We start from the raw sequence: 16052 nt of genomic DNA, 5'->3' as shown, positions 1-16052 counted from the left end.
TACAACAAAGGACTTTGTCAGGTTTCATAATCATAAACCGTCTGTTAACTATTATCAACTGAAAGTCGATTCTATTCCACAATGTATAACTTCTACTTGATAAAGAAATATTCCCGACCAGTAGCAAAACTTAAGTGTTTGCATTCCAGGCATCTTTTAAAACAGTGTTTAAAAGCTTATCGTTCAATACAACAATTACTCACCTGTGTTGTTGTTGTTGTTGTTGTTAACTCTAACCCCCGTCTTCAGCAGCTGGGCGACCACTACACGGAGACGAAGCGAAAGTAAACTGGATTTTGCCCGGCCAAAGCATAGTTCGATGGATTCCTCATCGAAGCTCACATCCCGCACCATTTCAAAAGGACGCCAATTTCTCGAAAGACCTGGTAATTTCGGGCCCGATAGCTTATCGGGTCGTTATCGGGAAACTTTATCGGGCCCGAAGTAGTATTTCTCGAAGCACCCGTAAACTCTCCCGGTAATAAATGACGGACCATTACCAGTCTCTAGCGTGTGCCTCGCACTCGTTCGCAGGACACTTGGCACGACAAGTTTCATTTCATTCGATTTCACGCGGCTGATGGATTCGATGGGGGTGGGCTTTTTTCATGTCTTTTGAAGGACAATGCAATACGTTGGAACTTAAACTTTCAGTTTTTCGTTGTGTCAAAGAAGAGCAACCGAGAGAAATCAGTAATTTGTATTATCATGTAGTTTGGAAGTGACGGTCAGCTGCCTTTTTGCTCGATTCGGCAATCTTAATCTTGGCCACCAAAAAGTTATCTTTTTTGTCGGTAGAGTATTCTCATACTAAACATGGATAGCCGAATTCGAGACATGTTAACATTATTTTGGAACGAACCAGCGTGAAATGTAAGTATATGGAGTTTTCAGGTAAGTTCTATTTGATGCATGAGCTTTGAATTGCACATTCACGGCGGCCATGTTGGTACGCTGCGCTCAGTTTGCGCGGGAAAAAAAATTGGCTTACAAACGCAGTGGCGGATCCAGACCTTGAGCTAATAGGGAGGAGGGGGCGGGGGGGGAGGGCGTTTTTTTTTTTTTTTGTGCTTGCCCTGCTGGCTATTCTTTCTTCTGCGTTTCTTTTTTACCCAAAATAAGAGAGGGGACACCCGGGCCCCCCGTCCTCCTTCCCTAGATCCGCCACTGAAACGTTTTGTGGCGTTAAAAGGTGTGTTTATTTCTTTCATTTTCATCAGTTACTCTATCCATTAGTTTTTTTGTTTAATTGTTAAAATCAAATATTGTATTATCTTTTGTTGGTTTGAAACATTTATTATACCTTTTCTTAGTTTCGTTCCCCCCTCCTCCAAAAAAATAAAAATATGCTTTACTTAGAAACGAAAAAATACAAAATACAATAAGTAAGCCATGGTCATTTAACAAACAAAACGTTCATGGAGATGAGGCTTACCGTAATTAAATTTTCAAAATGATTTGGGTATCATCACACATTCAGTGAGGTTATTGATAATTTATTGTTAATTTTACATATATAAAATTAAATAGATGTCTGCAGAGAAGAAATCGAGAAGTGCACGGTTCTCTCAGGCCATGAGCAAGGCACTTGTGCAGGCTTATGCAAAACACCAAGTAAGCTAAGTCGTATTATAGAATCATTTTGGCATTAATTCCTTAATTTTAAGTAGTTATAATGTGAAAAAAGTTTTGTAAAAATTCACATTTCCCAGAACTTAGAGGTTCAAATGATAAAACAACTTGACCAAGTGAAGAAAGGTGGGCAACAATTTAAACACACTATTATAGCATCAAACATTTTCTTTAAACATACATAAATTTGTATGGATGTATTGAAAAGTTCTTTATTTAAATTTTTTTCCCCTAGTATATCCTTCAGGCTAAATTTTCCGATACTGTATCCCAGGAGAAGAAGAAAGAGGCTTGGGCCTCTGTTTTAGATGCAGTAAATGCGGTGAATACTGGGGAAAAAAACTGTAGAACAGGTATATAAAAAGAACCCACTTTCATTATCTCTTTTTTTTTCAGCAAATATTGTTTAAAAATTTATTCAAATATCGAAATATTTCCTAAAAAAATTGAAATATTATTATGTGAAGAGGAGATGGGAGGACATGACGGGGACAGTAAAGAAGAAAGAGAGAGAAGCAAGAAAAAAGGAGTTAAAAAGGTTGAGAGTGACTGGAAAGGGCCACTTGGCAGATGAGGTAGGTTAGCTTCTAAATTTGTGCTAGACTTGAATTATTCCCATGTCACAAAGTTATTTAACAAAGACTGAAACTATTTTTTAAAGGATGACGACCTACCAGACCCATGTGTCGAGACCTTAAATCCCGCTGAGAAGGAGATTGCCCACATTTTAGGGCCACAAACTTTTGTGTTTAGACCAAGGAAATATCCATATCTTCTGTGAAAGGTCACTGAAAATCCCAAAGGCATGGACATTAGGATGTGTAAGTATGATGCTTTTGAACGCTGGAATTCAGCAAGGGGAGTAAGGGGGGCTACAATCACGGTAGGAAAAAACCAAGGTCTTGTAGAATGCGTAGAATGAACTCACGACAACTCAACACAACACATGTTTAATCATCATGGCGACCCATGAAAGCACGAGGTCTCAGCATGCATTGCAAGCAAAGAACATGCACAACAAATACATATTTGGGCATAACCGTACATCTCCCTAGTACAATCAATTGGACTAATTAAGATAAAGGAAATTGCATGTCTACAAACATTGTTCCATCCTTAAGCCTGGATTTGATGGCAAACATAAACTATCACTTAAGAGGCTGTCTCTCTAAGAACCACCCACTCAGTTTTGCACCAAAAATAATTTTGCCTGAAACTCTGGCAACTGAAAGACTTTATCAAGGTTAGAATAAAAACAGGTTTCGTTTGATTCAAAATTATTTTCTGGTCACGTTAGGAGCCAAAAAATATTTCGTCCGGTCAGCGCCCGTTGCAACGTCTCCAAAAGCATAAAATTGGCATTTTTCGTGGCGCTGAAAAATACTTGATTCGCAACATCTAGTATTGAATCATATGTCAATTTACTCATAAACCTCTCTAGTTTTTCAAGAGACCAGCAATGTTTTTCTTTATTTAAGTGGCAAGAGAAAATCAAGCAAATTGCTCGACACTATTAATCGTCATCGAACGATAGTTGGAAATAGCCTTCATCTAGAAGCTAATTTCTAAACTTTGGGAGCTAGTTGAGAACTCCAGTCCACACAGCCAAAAAGTGTAGTCCTTTGTCGACGAAAATACACAAAGACCCCTGTACGTTTTCAGTATTTGAAAAGTTATGGCCGTTTGTATCAGCAGTAGTATCAGCACATGAACGTGACCTATCTCGAGCAGATTTTATCATAAATACAGCTTACCTGCTACGCAGCTCGGGTTTATCTCCAACTTCGGCCATTTTCCAAGCCTTCACATTGTTGAATTTAGCAACAGTTCCAGTATATATACGTAAACAGGCAGGTGTTGCCTTCGATCGAAACTTGAGCGCGAGTTTTATCGAGTTTCGGCTTGTAAGCGAACAAAGCTTGTCGACTCCTGCCCAATTTGTGCTAAATATCCTATCCAAACATCTTATCAGAGCATGGTTTCTTCGTGAATCAGACAATTAACTATCTAAGTCTAGTATTAAAGAGATAATCAAGACTGGAGGGCTTCAATTTTGGGAAAATCTCGCCATTTAGACGGCCAAAAGAGGGCGTTTCGTTGTGATGCTGCTTTTGCAGGGGTTCGCACAAAAGGGGAGACCGCTGATTGCATGCATGCCCAGATGTTTTTTAATGTCGCAAAAATGAAAACGTGCCTATTTAATTCACTTGCGCCCGATACAAGATTTGAAAGGCCAACTTATGACTCAAAACATCAATTCTGTGAGGTATAGTTTGATAGGCTCACTGCATCTCTAAAGGTGCGCTCCCTAACTTACCCCCTAGTATTAGCTCTGTTATACCTGACATCTTATAGCTCGAAGACGCGTTACTTAGCCAGCAATTGGCGTTAGGTGGTATTACCAGCCCTGTTTCCAATCGCTTTAGGAATGGTTCCAAACAACACATACGTACCAGCTATCGTTTTTTGGTTTGCTGATTTTGAAGCAATGATAACGATAGAAGTAAAGGGGAACGGTATAAAAAAATAAGGATTACTGCTGACATTAAGAGCTACGTAGCTCCTTTGCGGTCTGTTATAAAGTAGCAAAAACGTTGGCCAATACCTTGCAATTGCTGTAAGTCATTTTGAAGCCGGTCGACTTTCTGTTGTACAGTAATGTAATTTTACAGACATTGTTATTTTATAAATAATTACTGAAATACGATAAATGCAATATTTTATCCTACAGCTATGTCTAGATAGCTTTACGGGGAGGAAACTGAAGCTAAGAAAACCCAACAGCTTTTTCATTGGACTGCTTAACGTGGTTGTACTGTGAAACACAATCACATTCATTAATCTTATCCGACATTTTAGCCATACAGTTTATCTGTGAGAGTCATGAGAGACTTTTTCGGTCTCTTGATTTTACAAGAATCTGAAAGTGACTGCAGATCGTAATAAGCATGGTTCTAATGTGAAACACATTCACATTCACTAATCATTTCCGACGGTTTGTCTTTGAGAACTTTCTTTTTGTCTCTCAACTTAACAGGGATCTCAAAGTGGCCGCAGATGATCTTGAGCACGGCTACTCTGAATTCTTGGAGCATATTGCTGTGGTAACGTTCGCACAGGTCAAACTTATCGTAGCAGATGGGGTGCGAGACGTTGAGTTGCGTGTTTACCTTTTCTGTTAGATCTTGTCGGTTAGCGTTCTCCTGCAAGCATTCGGCATCTTCCTCTTGGTCCGGTGATATCCCGACCATACCCTGATCTTTGCGCCGCGTTGCTGCTGGTGGTGAGAAAAAGCTCTGGACTTGGGTTTTCGTAATCCACTCTGCTCTAGTGAACAGACGTTCATTAGATTCATTTTTGGCATTTCGCATGTCTACTGCAACTTGTGCAGGATCGGCTTTGCGCCCATTCCTTTCCCCAAGTGAAAACCGTGCCGTCAGGTATTCTTCAACCTTCTGTGAAAATCTTACGTTGCTTCTTGGCGTGCCCATCCTGTTTGTAGAGGCGGAACATCAGAAATGTCCTCTGAAAGTGTTCTTGAACCCTTGGAATCTGAAGAACAGTTTTTGATATCAGCAGTGTCGACCGATGAGAATTTGAGGGCCTACTCTCTTCTGATCACATCATACTGGCTAACTCTGCTGACAGTATGCTTGCCGACGTCAAGGTGCAGCTCTAGTTGCCCAAACGTTTCGAAAACCTCAACACATCCAAGAACGGAACATTTGAAGAGTGGCACCGGACTCTCAATTTTCTTGCTAACTTCTAAACGGCGCTTAACTTCTCGCTTCTCGCTTCTCGCTTCTTCCATGTGATTCGTCGGTGTGAAGCAATGTTCGACCCTGTTGCTTGATATAGAAACCGTCGTATGGAAGGAACTTCCATTTACCAATATCATAACATTTCCAAACCCTCAGGCCAGAATCTTCATACTGGAAGTTGTGGAGACTACTGAGCTGCTCTATTTTGCTGACTGAAAGTGACTTCTCTTATTCTTTGACAACGCTGACTGCAGCGGTTGTTCCCTTCACTGGGTGTTCTGTTAAGGCGTTTCTCATGTCCACAGCAGTTAGAACATAGTGGCCATTCGTTGCAGTAAGTGCGAGTCGAGGAATTCATTGGACATAGTATACGATCACAAACATCCTTGCCAGATTGCGGCTCTGAATAATGATAATTTTGGACTGTAACGCCAACTCTCTTTGCAACATCTCTCACAGCGAGTATCAGGGAGCTATTGTGATAACAACGAGCTTCATCCGACCTTAGATAGACTCTCTGCAGCTCAGGATTCTTAACTTTCAGCAGCTTGAAAAGTTCTTTAAGGTTTGACGTGACTGCGTACCAGTCCTGAGTACACTGCTCAAACAAGTGCGCGTAAGAGATAACTTCAGTTGTGCCAGAGTGGCTGCTAAATTTTACGCTGCTGATATGCCAACTAAGACCTCTTTTTCCGTACCAGTCACTTTCTTTCTCTTTATGGCGAAGCTGTAGGAACTTCATGGCCCAATCCATGACGAGAAGACAGGAGCTCTGGTCAAGCTTTGCGTGGATATCTTGCTTCGCGTGTTTTTGATTCACGGATCTCGTTATGTGAGCTTTCCACTGGACTATGGCTTCCGAAGATTTGTCAATGTCGTACAAAAAGTCATCTTGTTGCTCCTGGCTGTGAAAACAGATTTTTGCCATCCTGGACAATTTGGTGCATCTTTTGCAAACACAAAGTAATGTCGTCACATTGAGGGCAGCGAAGCGTATGTTGGTGTGTTCAATGTTCCTGGAAATCTGAATCCTTTGGATCGCTGAGACCCAACTTACGGCAGTGGTTGGGGCATTGATTTTCATCATCTTGGCAGTGACTTTGGTATTCCGTTTTGAAGTACCTCTTACCGTCGCGAAGCGATCTTCTCGATTAATCGGCTACGTCCTTCTTCAGGCCTATTTGATTAAGCTCATCTACTATTCGGTCGATTCGCTCGAATCCCACTGAACCATCGGCTGCTATGTTGTCCAAGCTACTAAGTGACTTCTGCTGAGAGGCTTCCCTTACCTCAAGAACTCGAAATAGAGTTGCACGGCTTAGTGGTTCGAACTGCTCTTCTTCACAAAACTGGAGGTACTGCTTGACCATTGTTGCCCTTGTCACCTTCCGAATAACGTTGGGCATCGTGATCTTTTTGCCGCTGTTAAGCCTGAGTTTCCTCGTACCGAACGCCACATCTTGATAGAAATATGGGCGACTCACAAAGTCTAAGAAATGGTGACGTTTCGCCGGGGGTAGACAAACTCGACGAGAAGGCGACGTTTCTACTAAGGAGCCTGGACCACAATCTCGCGCATGAGCTCTAAGACATCAGATTTGCCACTCGGTTAACTTAGCGTATGGCTCATGGATCCTCTGAAGGGTCTTCACTGGACATCGATATTCATACAGGCTCAGAATCTGGGTCTTCATGTTCTTAGTGCTAGCGTTACTGTAGGCTTCCATTAGCAGTACAAGGTCACTGAAGTGTGTGTCTTTTTCCTGGTGTGACACAGGGCTGAAACAGTTCCAGTCCAGCCTTCGGAGCTATGACGTCACATACCAGATTGCAGGCTTCCGTAGCCTTGTCAATACAGACCTCCTTCTCTTGTTCACTCGCCTCGTCCCATGAAGTTTTGAGCTGCAACATTAAGGGACTGACCCTACCAGCATTATTTGCCACGCACTCGCTCGCAGTTTCGTTCTCTCCACGTGCTTTTTTAGAAACGCCTGCTACACAGGCTACTAAACAGTTGCGGCTTATTCTAATGTTGATGTCACCATTTTGGTCAGGTTATACAAATATGGCTTCTAACTGGCTCGGTGAGTCAGTGCTGATTGTGCAGAAATTGCAGCTTGTAGCCATCTCTAGAGAAAAAAAATGTTTCGTGTTACATTGTGTGCTCTTTTATTGCGTGTGTCCGGTCCTTAATTCTTTTTGAGTCAAAGCAAAACTTCATTGAAAGTGCTCACCAGCTGAACACGAGTTTCGCCATTGGTAAACACCCAATCAGTGTCCCAATGCATGTACAGTCATTGTGCAAAATAGTGAATATATTATGTTATTTGTAAACATCAGTATTCTCGTATCATCATTAACGAACATTCATATGAGGATTTTGTTTTTGTTTTTTTTTTTCTAGGTAGAGACGGGTTAATGGACTTTCGACTTCGATTTGTCTTTATTTTTTTTCTGACAGCTGCGTCCCTGTATAACGTGGACAGCCATTATTAATAAAGAGTAAATACAAAGTAACCCATAATCACCTGGAAGGCTCATCGTCCTGTTAGGTAGTGCTCTGGATCTGTTGCCCTTGCAACCACGCCTTGTTTTCCTCCAACTTGATATGGTGAAGCTTAGAGCAAGATACCCAAATCACTGAAAGGCACAGTCTATAGGAAATAACATTCTTAGCTTGGAAACGAATGCAAATTGAAACTGAGTAGCACAAAACGGCTACGTTGTGGTGCTGACCAGGCCCAGTCAGTGCAAAATCTACAGAGCGTACACTAAAAATGTGAGTAATTTTCTCTTTATTTTTTACCTTTTTTTTTCTTTGCAAGTAGCTAATCCCTACCGCAATATGGACAACTCTTAATAAAAAAAAAATGCTTGAACATTTTTACCTGTTTCAATCACCGGCATGATTACGGTGTTTATTTCAGCTGGAGACAGTTGTAAATACTCAAAGAGCTGTAAAAAATTTTAATAAAAACTCAAAAAAATAAAAAAGCGAAAGTTTTTTTTTTCCAGCGGAAACCAAATGCAGTGTACTTTTGAATAATTATTTTTAGTCTTAAAAGTATTTTCATGTCTGTTTAGTTTTAGCGCGTAAAAGGCTGTGCAAACATAACAAAGTTGCATACGCGAAAATTGACCAGCCGATTTTCTCAAACATGCATGGAATTTAAGCTTCAACCTTCATTTTCATGTTTTCTTTGTATAAAAGAAAATTGTTTTTGAACCATTTTCATTCAACACTTCTAGTTAGGAGCGCACTATACGTGTATATTTACTGCGATTTTAATAATTCTTCCGTGCTTATCTAACACTTCAATTTAATTTAATTAAGGCACGTCAACCAACAATATTGTCGGCAGAGACCGAAACTTAAACGCACGTCTTATTTAATCGGACTCAAATTGAGTACTTTCTCCTCGTTTCTTCGCTATCTTTGAATTAGAAAGGGAGAAATTAATGTTTCTTTCTGAAACAGTAATTCTAATCTTAGTCCTAAATATTCTGCTCTAAACAAAGCAAAAACAGCGTCGTAACAATGCCACACATGTTACTTCGAAGTTTGGTTCTGTTGGCTTAGGAATAAACAAAAACTAAAAATTAATGATTTATGCCATATCTGCAATTCTTCAGACTTACGGGATCCCGCTGGAACATGCTTCCCATAAATACCAGTTATTTCCCTTGACATGTCAGGGCTGACTGCGTTTCTTGTCTTCAGTTGCTTCTGCCGACCAGAATGCAGCGGGTATTGGCATGTGCGTCACGGGCGCCAGTTTTTACCAAAGTGATTTCCATTTTTCTCACAGATCCATAGTCCTTCGAGCTGTTCAGGGGAAAGGTCATGAGGCAAACCCAACCTGTTTAGAATTATCTCAAATTCTTGTATGGAACCTATTAGCTGGCTGAAGTGCCACGTTTGCAACTCGTCATCGATATTACTTCGACAGTCAGAAAGCTTTATCAAGCCGAGTGCACGTGCCTACTCGGAACAAAATGATTCCCCTCTAGTCTCTAATAAGCACTTGAGTTCCATATTTTGATTTTCGAGATTACTGAGCCATTTCGCAATTGTAAACTGGCTAGCGTGTTTACACGTGAGGTTATTAACCGGACCTCCGTGGAAGCAGCACCACATCAAAACGCCATCTTTCGGCGATCTAAATGGCGAGATTTCTTCAACCTTTCAATTCTTTTCTCCCTCATACCAGTCTTGGATAGTTAATTGTCTGATTCACGAAGAAACCATGCTTTGATAAGATGTTAGGATAGGATATTTAGCACAAATTGGCCCGGAGTTGGCGAGCTTTGATCGCTTACAAGCCGAAACTCGATAAAACTCGCGCTCAAGTTTCGATCGAAGGCAACACCTGCCTGTTTACGTATATATACTGGAACTGTTTCTGAATTCAACAATGTGAAGGCTTGGAAAATGGCCGAAGTTGGAGCTAAACCCGAGCTGCGTAGCAGGTAAGCTGTATTTATGATAAAATCTGCTCGAGATAGGTCAATTTCGGTGCAGGTGTGAAAGTTGCACATGCACGTACATGTGCTGACACTACTGCTAAAACAAACGGCCATAACTTTTGAAATACCTAAAACGTACAGGGGTTTTTGTGTCTTTTTGTCGACAAAGGACTATACTGTTCGGCTGTATGGACTGGAGTTCTCAACTAAGTCCCAAAGTTTAGAAATTAGCTTCTAGATGAAGGCTATCGTTCGATGGCGATTAATAGTGTTCAGCAATTTGCTTGATTTTCTCTTGCCACTCAAATAAAGAAAAAACATTGTTGGTCTCTTGATAAACTAGAGCGATTTATGAGTAAATTGACATAAGATTCAATACTAGATGTTGCGAATCAAGTATTTTTCAGCGCCACGAAAAATGCCAATTTTATGCTTTTGGAGACGTTGCAACGGGCGCTGACCGGATGAAATATTTTTTGGCTCCTAAAGCGACCAGAAAATAATTTTGAATCAAACAAATCCTGTTTTTATTCTAACCTTGATAAAGTCTTCCAGTTAATAGAGTTTCAGGCAAAATTATTTTTGGTGCGAAATTCAGTGGGTGGTTCTTATAGAGACAGCCTCTTAAAATCTGACTGCCAAATATTTAACATAGGCATGCGAGGCGTGCAAGAGCTATTTGTTTTTGTGAAGTGTCGGAGATAGGAGCATTCATGGAGCTGTTTACAGTAATGATTTGGTTAATTTGACTAGTTATTTTGGTTGCGATGTACAGCAAGAAAGAAACTGGGAATTTATGATGTACATGCGATGTTACATCGGTCATGGTAAGATTGCTAAATAGTAAGCCATAAAATGTTTGACTGAACAAACTACAGTAATCTGACACGTCTCCAGATTAATGTAGATACCATCTTATTTTCTAACAGGCAATTTGATTCGTTCTTTTATACAACCCACACTGTGATTGGTGTGACACGTGAACATGCATAACTTCCTCACTCACCGATCACATAGCCCTTCCAACCCCCAAGAGGAATTCAATGCTCAAAAATACTCAAGTTAAATAAGAGACCTTTTCGCATTTTATACGAGTCGTAAGTTTACTCTTTTTACACAACACAACACTACTTCACCGAAAACAGAAAGAAAGAGGAAAAAACCTCTCTGACACGTTGAAAGTCTGATTTAATTAAATTGCACTTTAACTTGGTGCCACGCGGTCTTCAAAGAACATTTGAACAGTTTTCATACTTTTTACCCTTAAAAATATCGGACAGAAATTAATTTCATCAAATGAAAATATTAAACTGCTACTGAAGAGACGTAACAACCGTCCAGAAACGAAAGTTTCTTTTTTGTTTGATATCCTGGAAAAATAGCCGATAACTTGTCAGCTCCATGTAAAAAGCAAAAGTGTTAAGTTACCATTTGTAACTAAAGATAGCAAACATCTCGTGGTAAAGAGTTGTGACGATTCGTCAGCTCTAATTGAATTTACTCCCTTGTGAAAAACAAGAATGTCAAATTACCCTTTGTAACTAAAAAATAAAAATATCTCGTTATATTTGCATGCAACAAGAACAAAACAATCGTTACCTGCACTTACTATTGTAAACGTTAGAACTCTTTCATATCTAAATAGTCTCGTCTCCTCTAAAACATGTCCTAAGAACTAGAAGCGACTATTCGTGACCTCTAATTGAATTTACTCCTTGTGAAAAACAAAAGTCTCAAGTTACCTTTGTAACTAAAAATGAAAATGTCTCGTTCCATTTGCATACTACTAACTCACGAACTGTTTCAAACCTCAAGGCTCATCTCCTTCATAACTAAAATCCTCAGCCTAACCCACAGAAAATGTCGAAGTAAACCCAATAAAAGAATACTTCCTCCTCTTTTATAGAAGAATAAATATGGCCGTTCTAAACTCTGTCGGGGTCAAATCTTCTCACATACCATTTACCTTTACAACAAGAAATTTAATTGGCTGTTTATAGTAGATCCGATCTGATTGGTGTGACATACATACATCTCTCACTCACTCACTCACTCACTCATCCATTAACCCGTCCATAACATACCCCACGCGCCGACTAAGAGATTTTTTTACAAAAAAATAGCTCAACAAGACTTGATAGTACATAACACAGTCTCTGAAGGGCATAAACGTAATAGCTGTCTCCTAAACTGCCCTGATAGAGTCAGACATATTTGTCTGGAGGTCCAATCGATCAGGCGCCTTAACCATTTTCCTTGAACATCTTTGTAATGGAGCTATTTGACTGGGGACAGGCTGCATTGGAGCTTCAGTTGTAGTACACAGGAGCTTAGATGAACCAGTCATTTCCTCTGTGTCCTGAACAGCATGGTTGCTCACAGTACTGGTGAAAGTGGCTTGGTTGTCTACCTTTGAAGGGGACTGCAACTGAGCTTTGACAAGAGCAGATCTGTTACGTCATAGTGTGCCCTTCTCTGTTTTGATGACAAAGGAGCGAGGATGCTGAGTGCGCCTTTGTATCTTCCCTAGGTGATCCTGGTCTCTGATCCATACTGAGTCACCATTTGTCAAGTCGGAGTTCCTTTGCTTGATGTCGTTGGTTAAAGCTTTGCCTTTGGTTGAACCTGTAGATTTCGTCTCGCTTCATGACTTCTTCACGCTCTCTCTTCAAGTGTCTGGGTGCCAATGTCGTTGCAAGGACAGGGAGCTGAGCCCGGAGTCTTCTTCCCATGAGTAGCTCACTTGATGAGAGACCAGTTTGCACGGGAGTAGATCTGTAGGTGAGGAGTACAAGGTAAGGGTCATCATTCTTCTTTAAGAGTCCCTTTACAGCCCTTACAGCCATTTCTACCTCTCCATTGGCTCGAGGATATCTGGGAGAGCTAGTTGTGTGGACAAACCATAGTTGGCAGTAAACTCTTGGAAGGATACTGCACTAAAACAGGGTCCATTGTCTGAAATCACTATATCTGGTATACCATGGGTTGCGAGTAGCTCCTTGGCAGCTTTGATCACACTCTTTGCAGTTTGTGTTGTGAGAAGTTTGATTTCGACCCATCTGGATTAGTAGTCAACAGTGATAAGGTATGTTCGTCCTCCATACTCAAACAAATCCATGCTAATCCTCTCCCAAGGGCGACTGGGAAAAGATGACGGCATCAAGGGCTCCTTGGGTTCTGGTAGCTCTTTTGCACATGTGAAGCATGCTATGACCATGTCTTCAATGGCTACAGATAGCCCAGGCCACCAAACTGACATTCGGGCTCTAGCGCGGCATTTGCTAATGTCAAGGTGACCACGATGGATGCAGTCTAGTATGTCCAATCTCAGAGCTTGTGGGATTACGATGTGTTCATCATAAAGGAGAGGATCGTCAACGACTGTCAAGTGAGCTCTGCTCTTCCAATATGGCTTGAGTAGGGGTTGATGGGGCGTGTATACTGGCCAACCCGCTTGGCAATACCCTCTGACTTGCATGCATACTTCATCATTTTTTTGAGCCTCTATGATTTCTTGAAGGCGCTGAGTAGTGGCAGGAAGTTGGTCCATTGTGGAGCTAGCAAAGGCTTCAACCTCTTCAATGAACTGTATGTCCGACGTATTTGGGGAGCTAACTGGAGCACGCGAAAGTGCAGCAGCTGAAATCTGACATTTACCAGGAACATGCAAGACTTCGGGGTTGTATTGCATCATTCGAAGGCGGAAGCGCAGTATTCGAGGGGCCATCTTGGACAAGTCGGTTGTTGTGAGGAGTGGAACAAGTGGCTTGTGATCTGTTTCCAGGGTAAACCTGAGTCCAAGGACGTACTCCTCAAGGCATTCGCATGCCCAGGTTGAGGCGAGCGCATCCTTCTTGATGACTGCATAGTTCCTTTCAGCATCACTAACGGATCTGGAGATGTAACAGATAGGACGGCGCTGTCCGTTGTCTTGTGTTTGAAGAAGAACTGCTCCCAGCCCTGTTGATGACGCATCCGCGGTAATGACTGTTTGACGGTTGGGGTTGTAATGTGCAAGGATTTCAGGTGATGCAAGCTTCTCTTTGACTCGCTGGAATGCTGTCTGCTGCGCCCCATCCCAGTACCAAGCACTATCCTTGCGAAGGAGTTGCCGTAAGGGTGCATTGGTGTCTGCTCAGCCAGGGACAAACTTTCCCAGTTGGTTACCCATGCCCATGAACCTCTGTAGTTCTGTTACAGTTGTGGGGGTTGGAAAATGGCCAGTCGCACGTGTCTTCTCTGGGTCAGCATGAACACCCTGGGCATCGACAATGTATCCTAGCAACTTGAGTCTTCCTTGCGAAAACTCACACCTCTGAATGTTCAATGTCAGTCCAGCTCTTTGAAGGCGAAACAAAACTGCTCGGACACGTGCATCATGTTCCATATGGTTTCTTTCATGGATAAGGATATCATCCATCCGGCATATGACTCCATCAAGGCCCTCCAAGATGTCTGACATGGTCCGCAAGCGGTAAAAGCGGCCAAAGGGGGTGACAATGGTGGTCAACAATTTGGAGTCCTCATTCAAAGGAATTTGCCAGAAACCGCTGTTGGCATCTAATTTCGTGAATACTCTGCTTTCATCTAGCATGGCAAGGCTTTCATAAATAGAACCCATGGGATGAGTTTCGCGCTGCACCGCTTTGTTCAGTGGTGTCAGGTCTATACAGATCCCTACACGCCCATTAGGTTTTGGGACAGGGGCAATGCCAGAGCACCAGTCTGTGGGAACAGTAATGGGAGAAATGACGGCTTGTCAAAGCATAGAATCAATTTCGTTCTTCACTTTAGGCAACAATGGGTGAGGTATTTTCGTTGGGGTGTAGAGGCAAACTGGCTTTACAGCCGGGTTGAGCTTGATCTGATACTTGGTTTCCAGTTTCCCCAGACCACTGAAAAGCTGAGGAAATTCTCCAATGAAATTCACTGGCTGAGCTAGTGTTCATCTCTCCAATTTGGGCAATTAACCCCAGGTCAACACAAGCTTTCTTGCTGAGGAGGGAGTAGAACTGATCTTTCAAAACAAAGATAGTTTCAGAAATCTGACGCTATTTATATGTCAAAGTGGCTCGAAAGGTGCCGACAACTGATAGAATGGTGCCTCCTGGACCTCTTAAAATCTGCTGCGATTTCGTTAGCTGGTGGTCTTTGAGCCAAGGTTCCTTATCACTGACAATGGAAACTGCTGCTCCAGTATCCAACTTAAAGTGCGTTTCATGACCATCCACCTTTACAATGGCGGTACAGAAGTCTGCTTCGCTGCTGTAGACTTCACCAAGGAAAGGAACTTCGACCTCTTCAAGATCTGCTACTTCTTTGATGGACGTGCGCTTCACCGCCGGTTTTTTGGAGAGACAAACAGTTCGAAAATGACCCCTTTTGTGACAGCTGTTACAAGTTACATCCTTCGCAGGGCATGACTGCCGTTTGTGTTGCTGTCCACCACACCACATGCATTTACGTTCGCGCTTTGACCGTGCTCCGGTTTCGGGTTTCATGGCTGATTTCGAATCTCTTTTGTGATTTTCCACTAAATCCACACGTGTAGAGTCGGTAGCCGTTTCAGAGATAGCGCTTCCTCAGATGAGATCCTTCTGTTGCTTTTGTGCTTCCGCCTGACAACTCATTTGCACTGCCATTTAGAGGGTTAAATCTGCTTTGGCTTGAAGTTGATCTGACAACGAGTCGTCAACAACGCCTACGACAATTCGATCTCGGATAAGCCCATCTTTTAGCAAACCGTACTTGCAGTCTTCTGCAAGCCTGTATAAATCTTGAATGAATGTGTCCAATGACTCGCCAGCCAACTGGTGTCTCTTGTTAAAGAGGGCTCGTTGCACAATTAAATTGCGGCGGACATCGAAATAGCCGTTGAGGGCGGTGCGAACTTCATCATGCGTAGCTTTGGTTTCATCGAGGCGGAGAGTGGCTAGAATGTCGTCTGCACAGTCTCCCATAGCATACAGTAAAGTACTCACTTTTTCGTACTCGGGTTTAATTTTGAGGTCAGAAGCTATCCTATAGCGTTCAAAACGTCGGCTCCACCGAATCCAACACTCTGCCTGGTTTGGTCCGTTTGCTCCATCAAATCGAGCGGGGAGTGGAAGTTGACTCGTTTGTTGTGGAAGAGTTTGATTTTGTTCCGGTCCCAAGGGCAAACCTTGTTGTTGTACTGGTTCTCGGTCCGAC

The 16052-nt window shown here is 42.0% G+C and overlaps 1 protein-coding gene and 1 long non-coding RNA gene across 2 annotated transcripts in view; both read left to right on the top strand.

The window, feature by feature from the left end:
* Positions 1 to 1323: 1323 nt before the first annotated feature.
* LOC145486697 (uncharacterized) overlaps positions 1324 to 16052 on the top strand; it is a 39060-nt gene continuing 24331 nt past the window's right edge. The window contains exon 1 of the mRNA XM_081465409.1: positions 1324 to 1614. Coding sequence (XP_081321535.1) covers positions 1531 to 1614 — 84 coding nt within the window. The 5' untranslated portion in view covers positions 1324 to 1530. The remainder of the gene's footprint in view (positions 1615 to 16052) is intronic.
* LOC145488746 (uncharacterized) lies at positions 1940 to 2737 on the top strand. Its single transcript, XR_014049530.1, has 2 exons — positions 1940 to 2207; positions 2294 to 2737. It is a non-coding gene; the product is annotated as an uncharacterized LOC145488746 (long non-coding RNA).

The sequence above is a fragment of the Orbicella franksi genome, chromosome 5, assembly GCF_964199315.1.
Source record: "Orbicella franksi chromosome 5, jaOrbFran1.1, whole genome shotgun sequence".
In the NCBI taxonomy this organism is placed as follows: domain Eukaryota; kingdom Metazoa; phylum Cnidaria; class Anthozoa; order Scleractinia; family Merulinidae; genus Orbicella; species Orbicella franksi.
The sequence above is the reverse complement of the archived record's forward strand: the minus strand, read 5'-3'. Positions and strand labels throughout refer to the sequence as shown.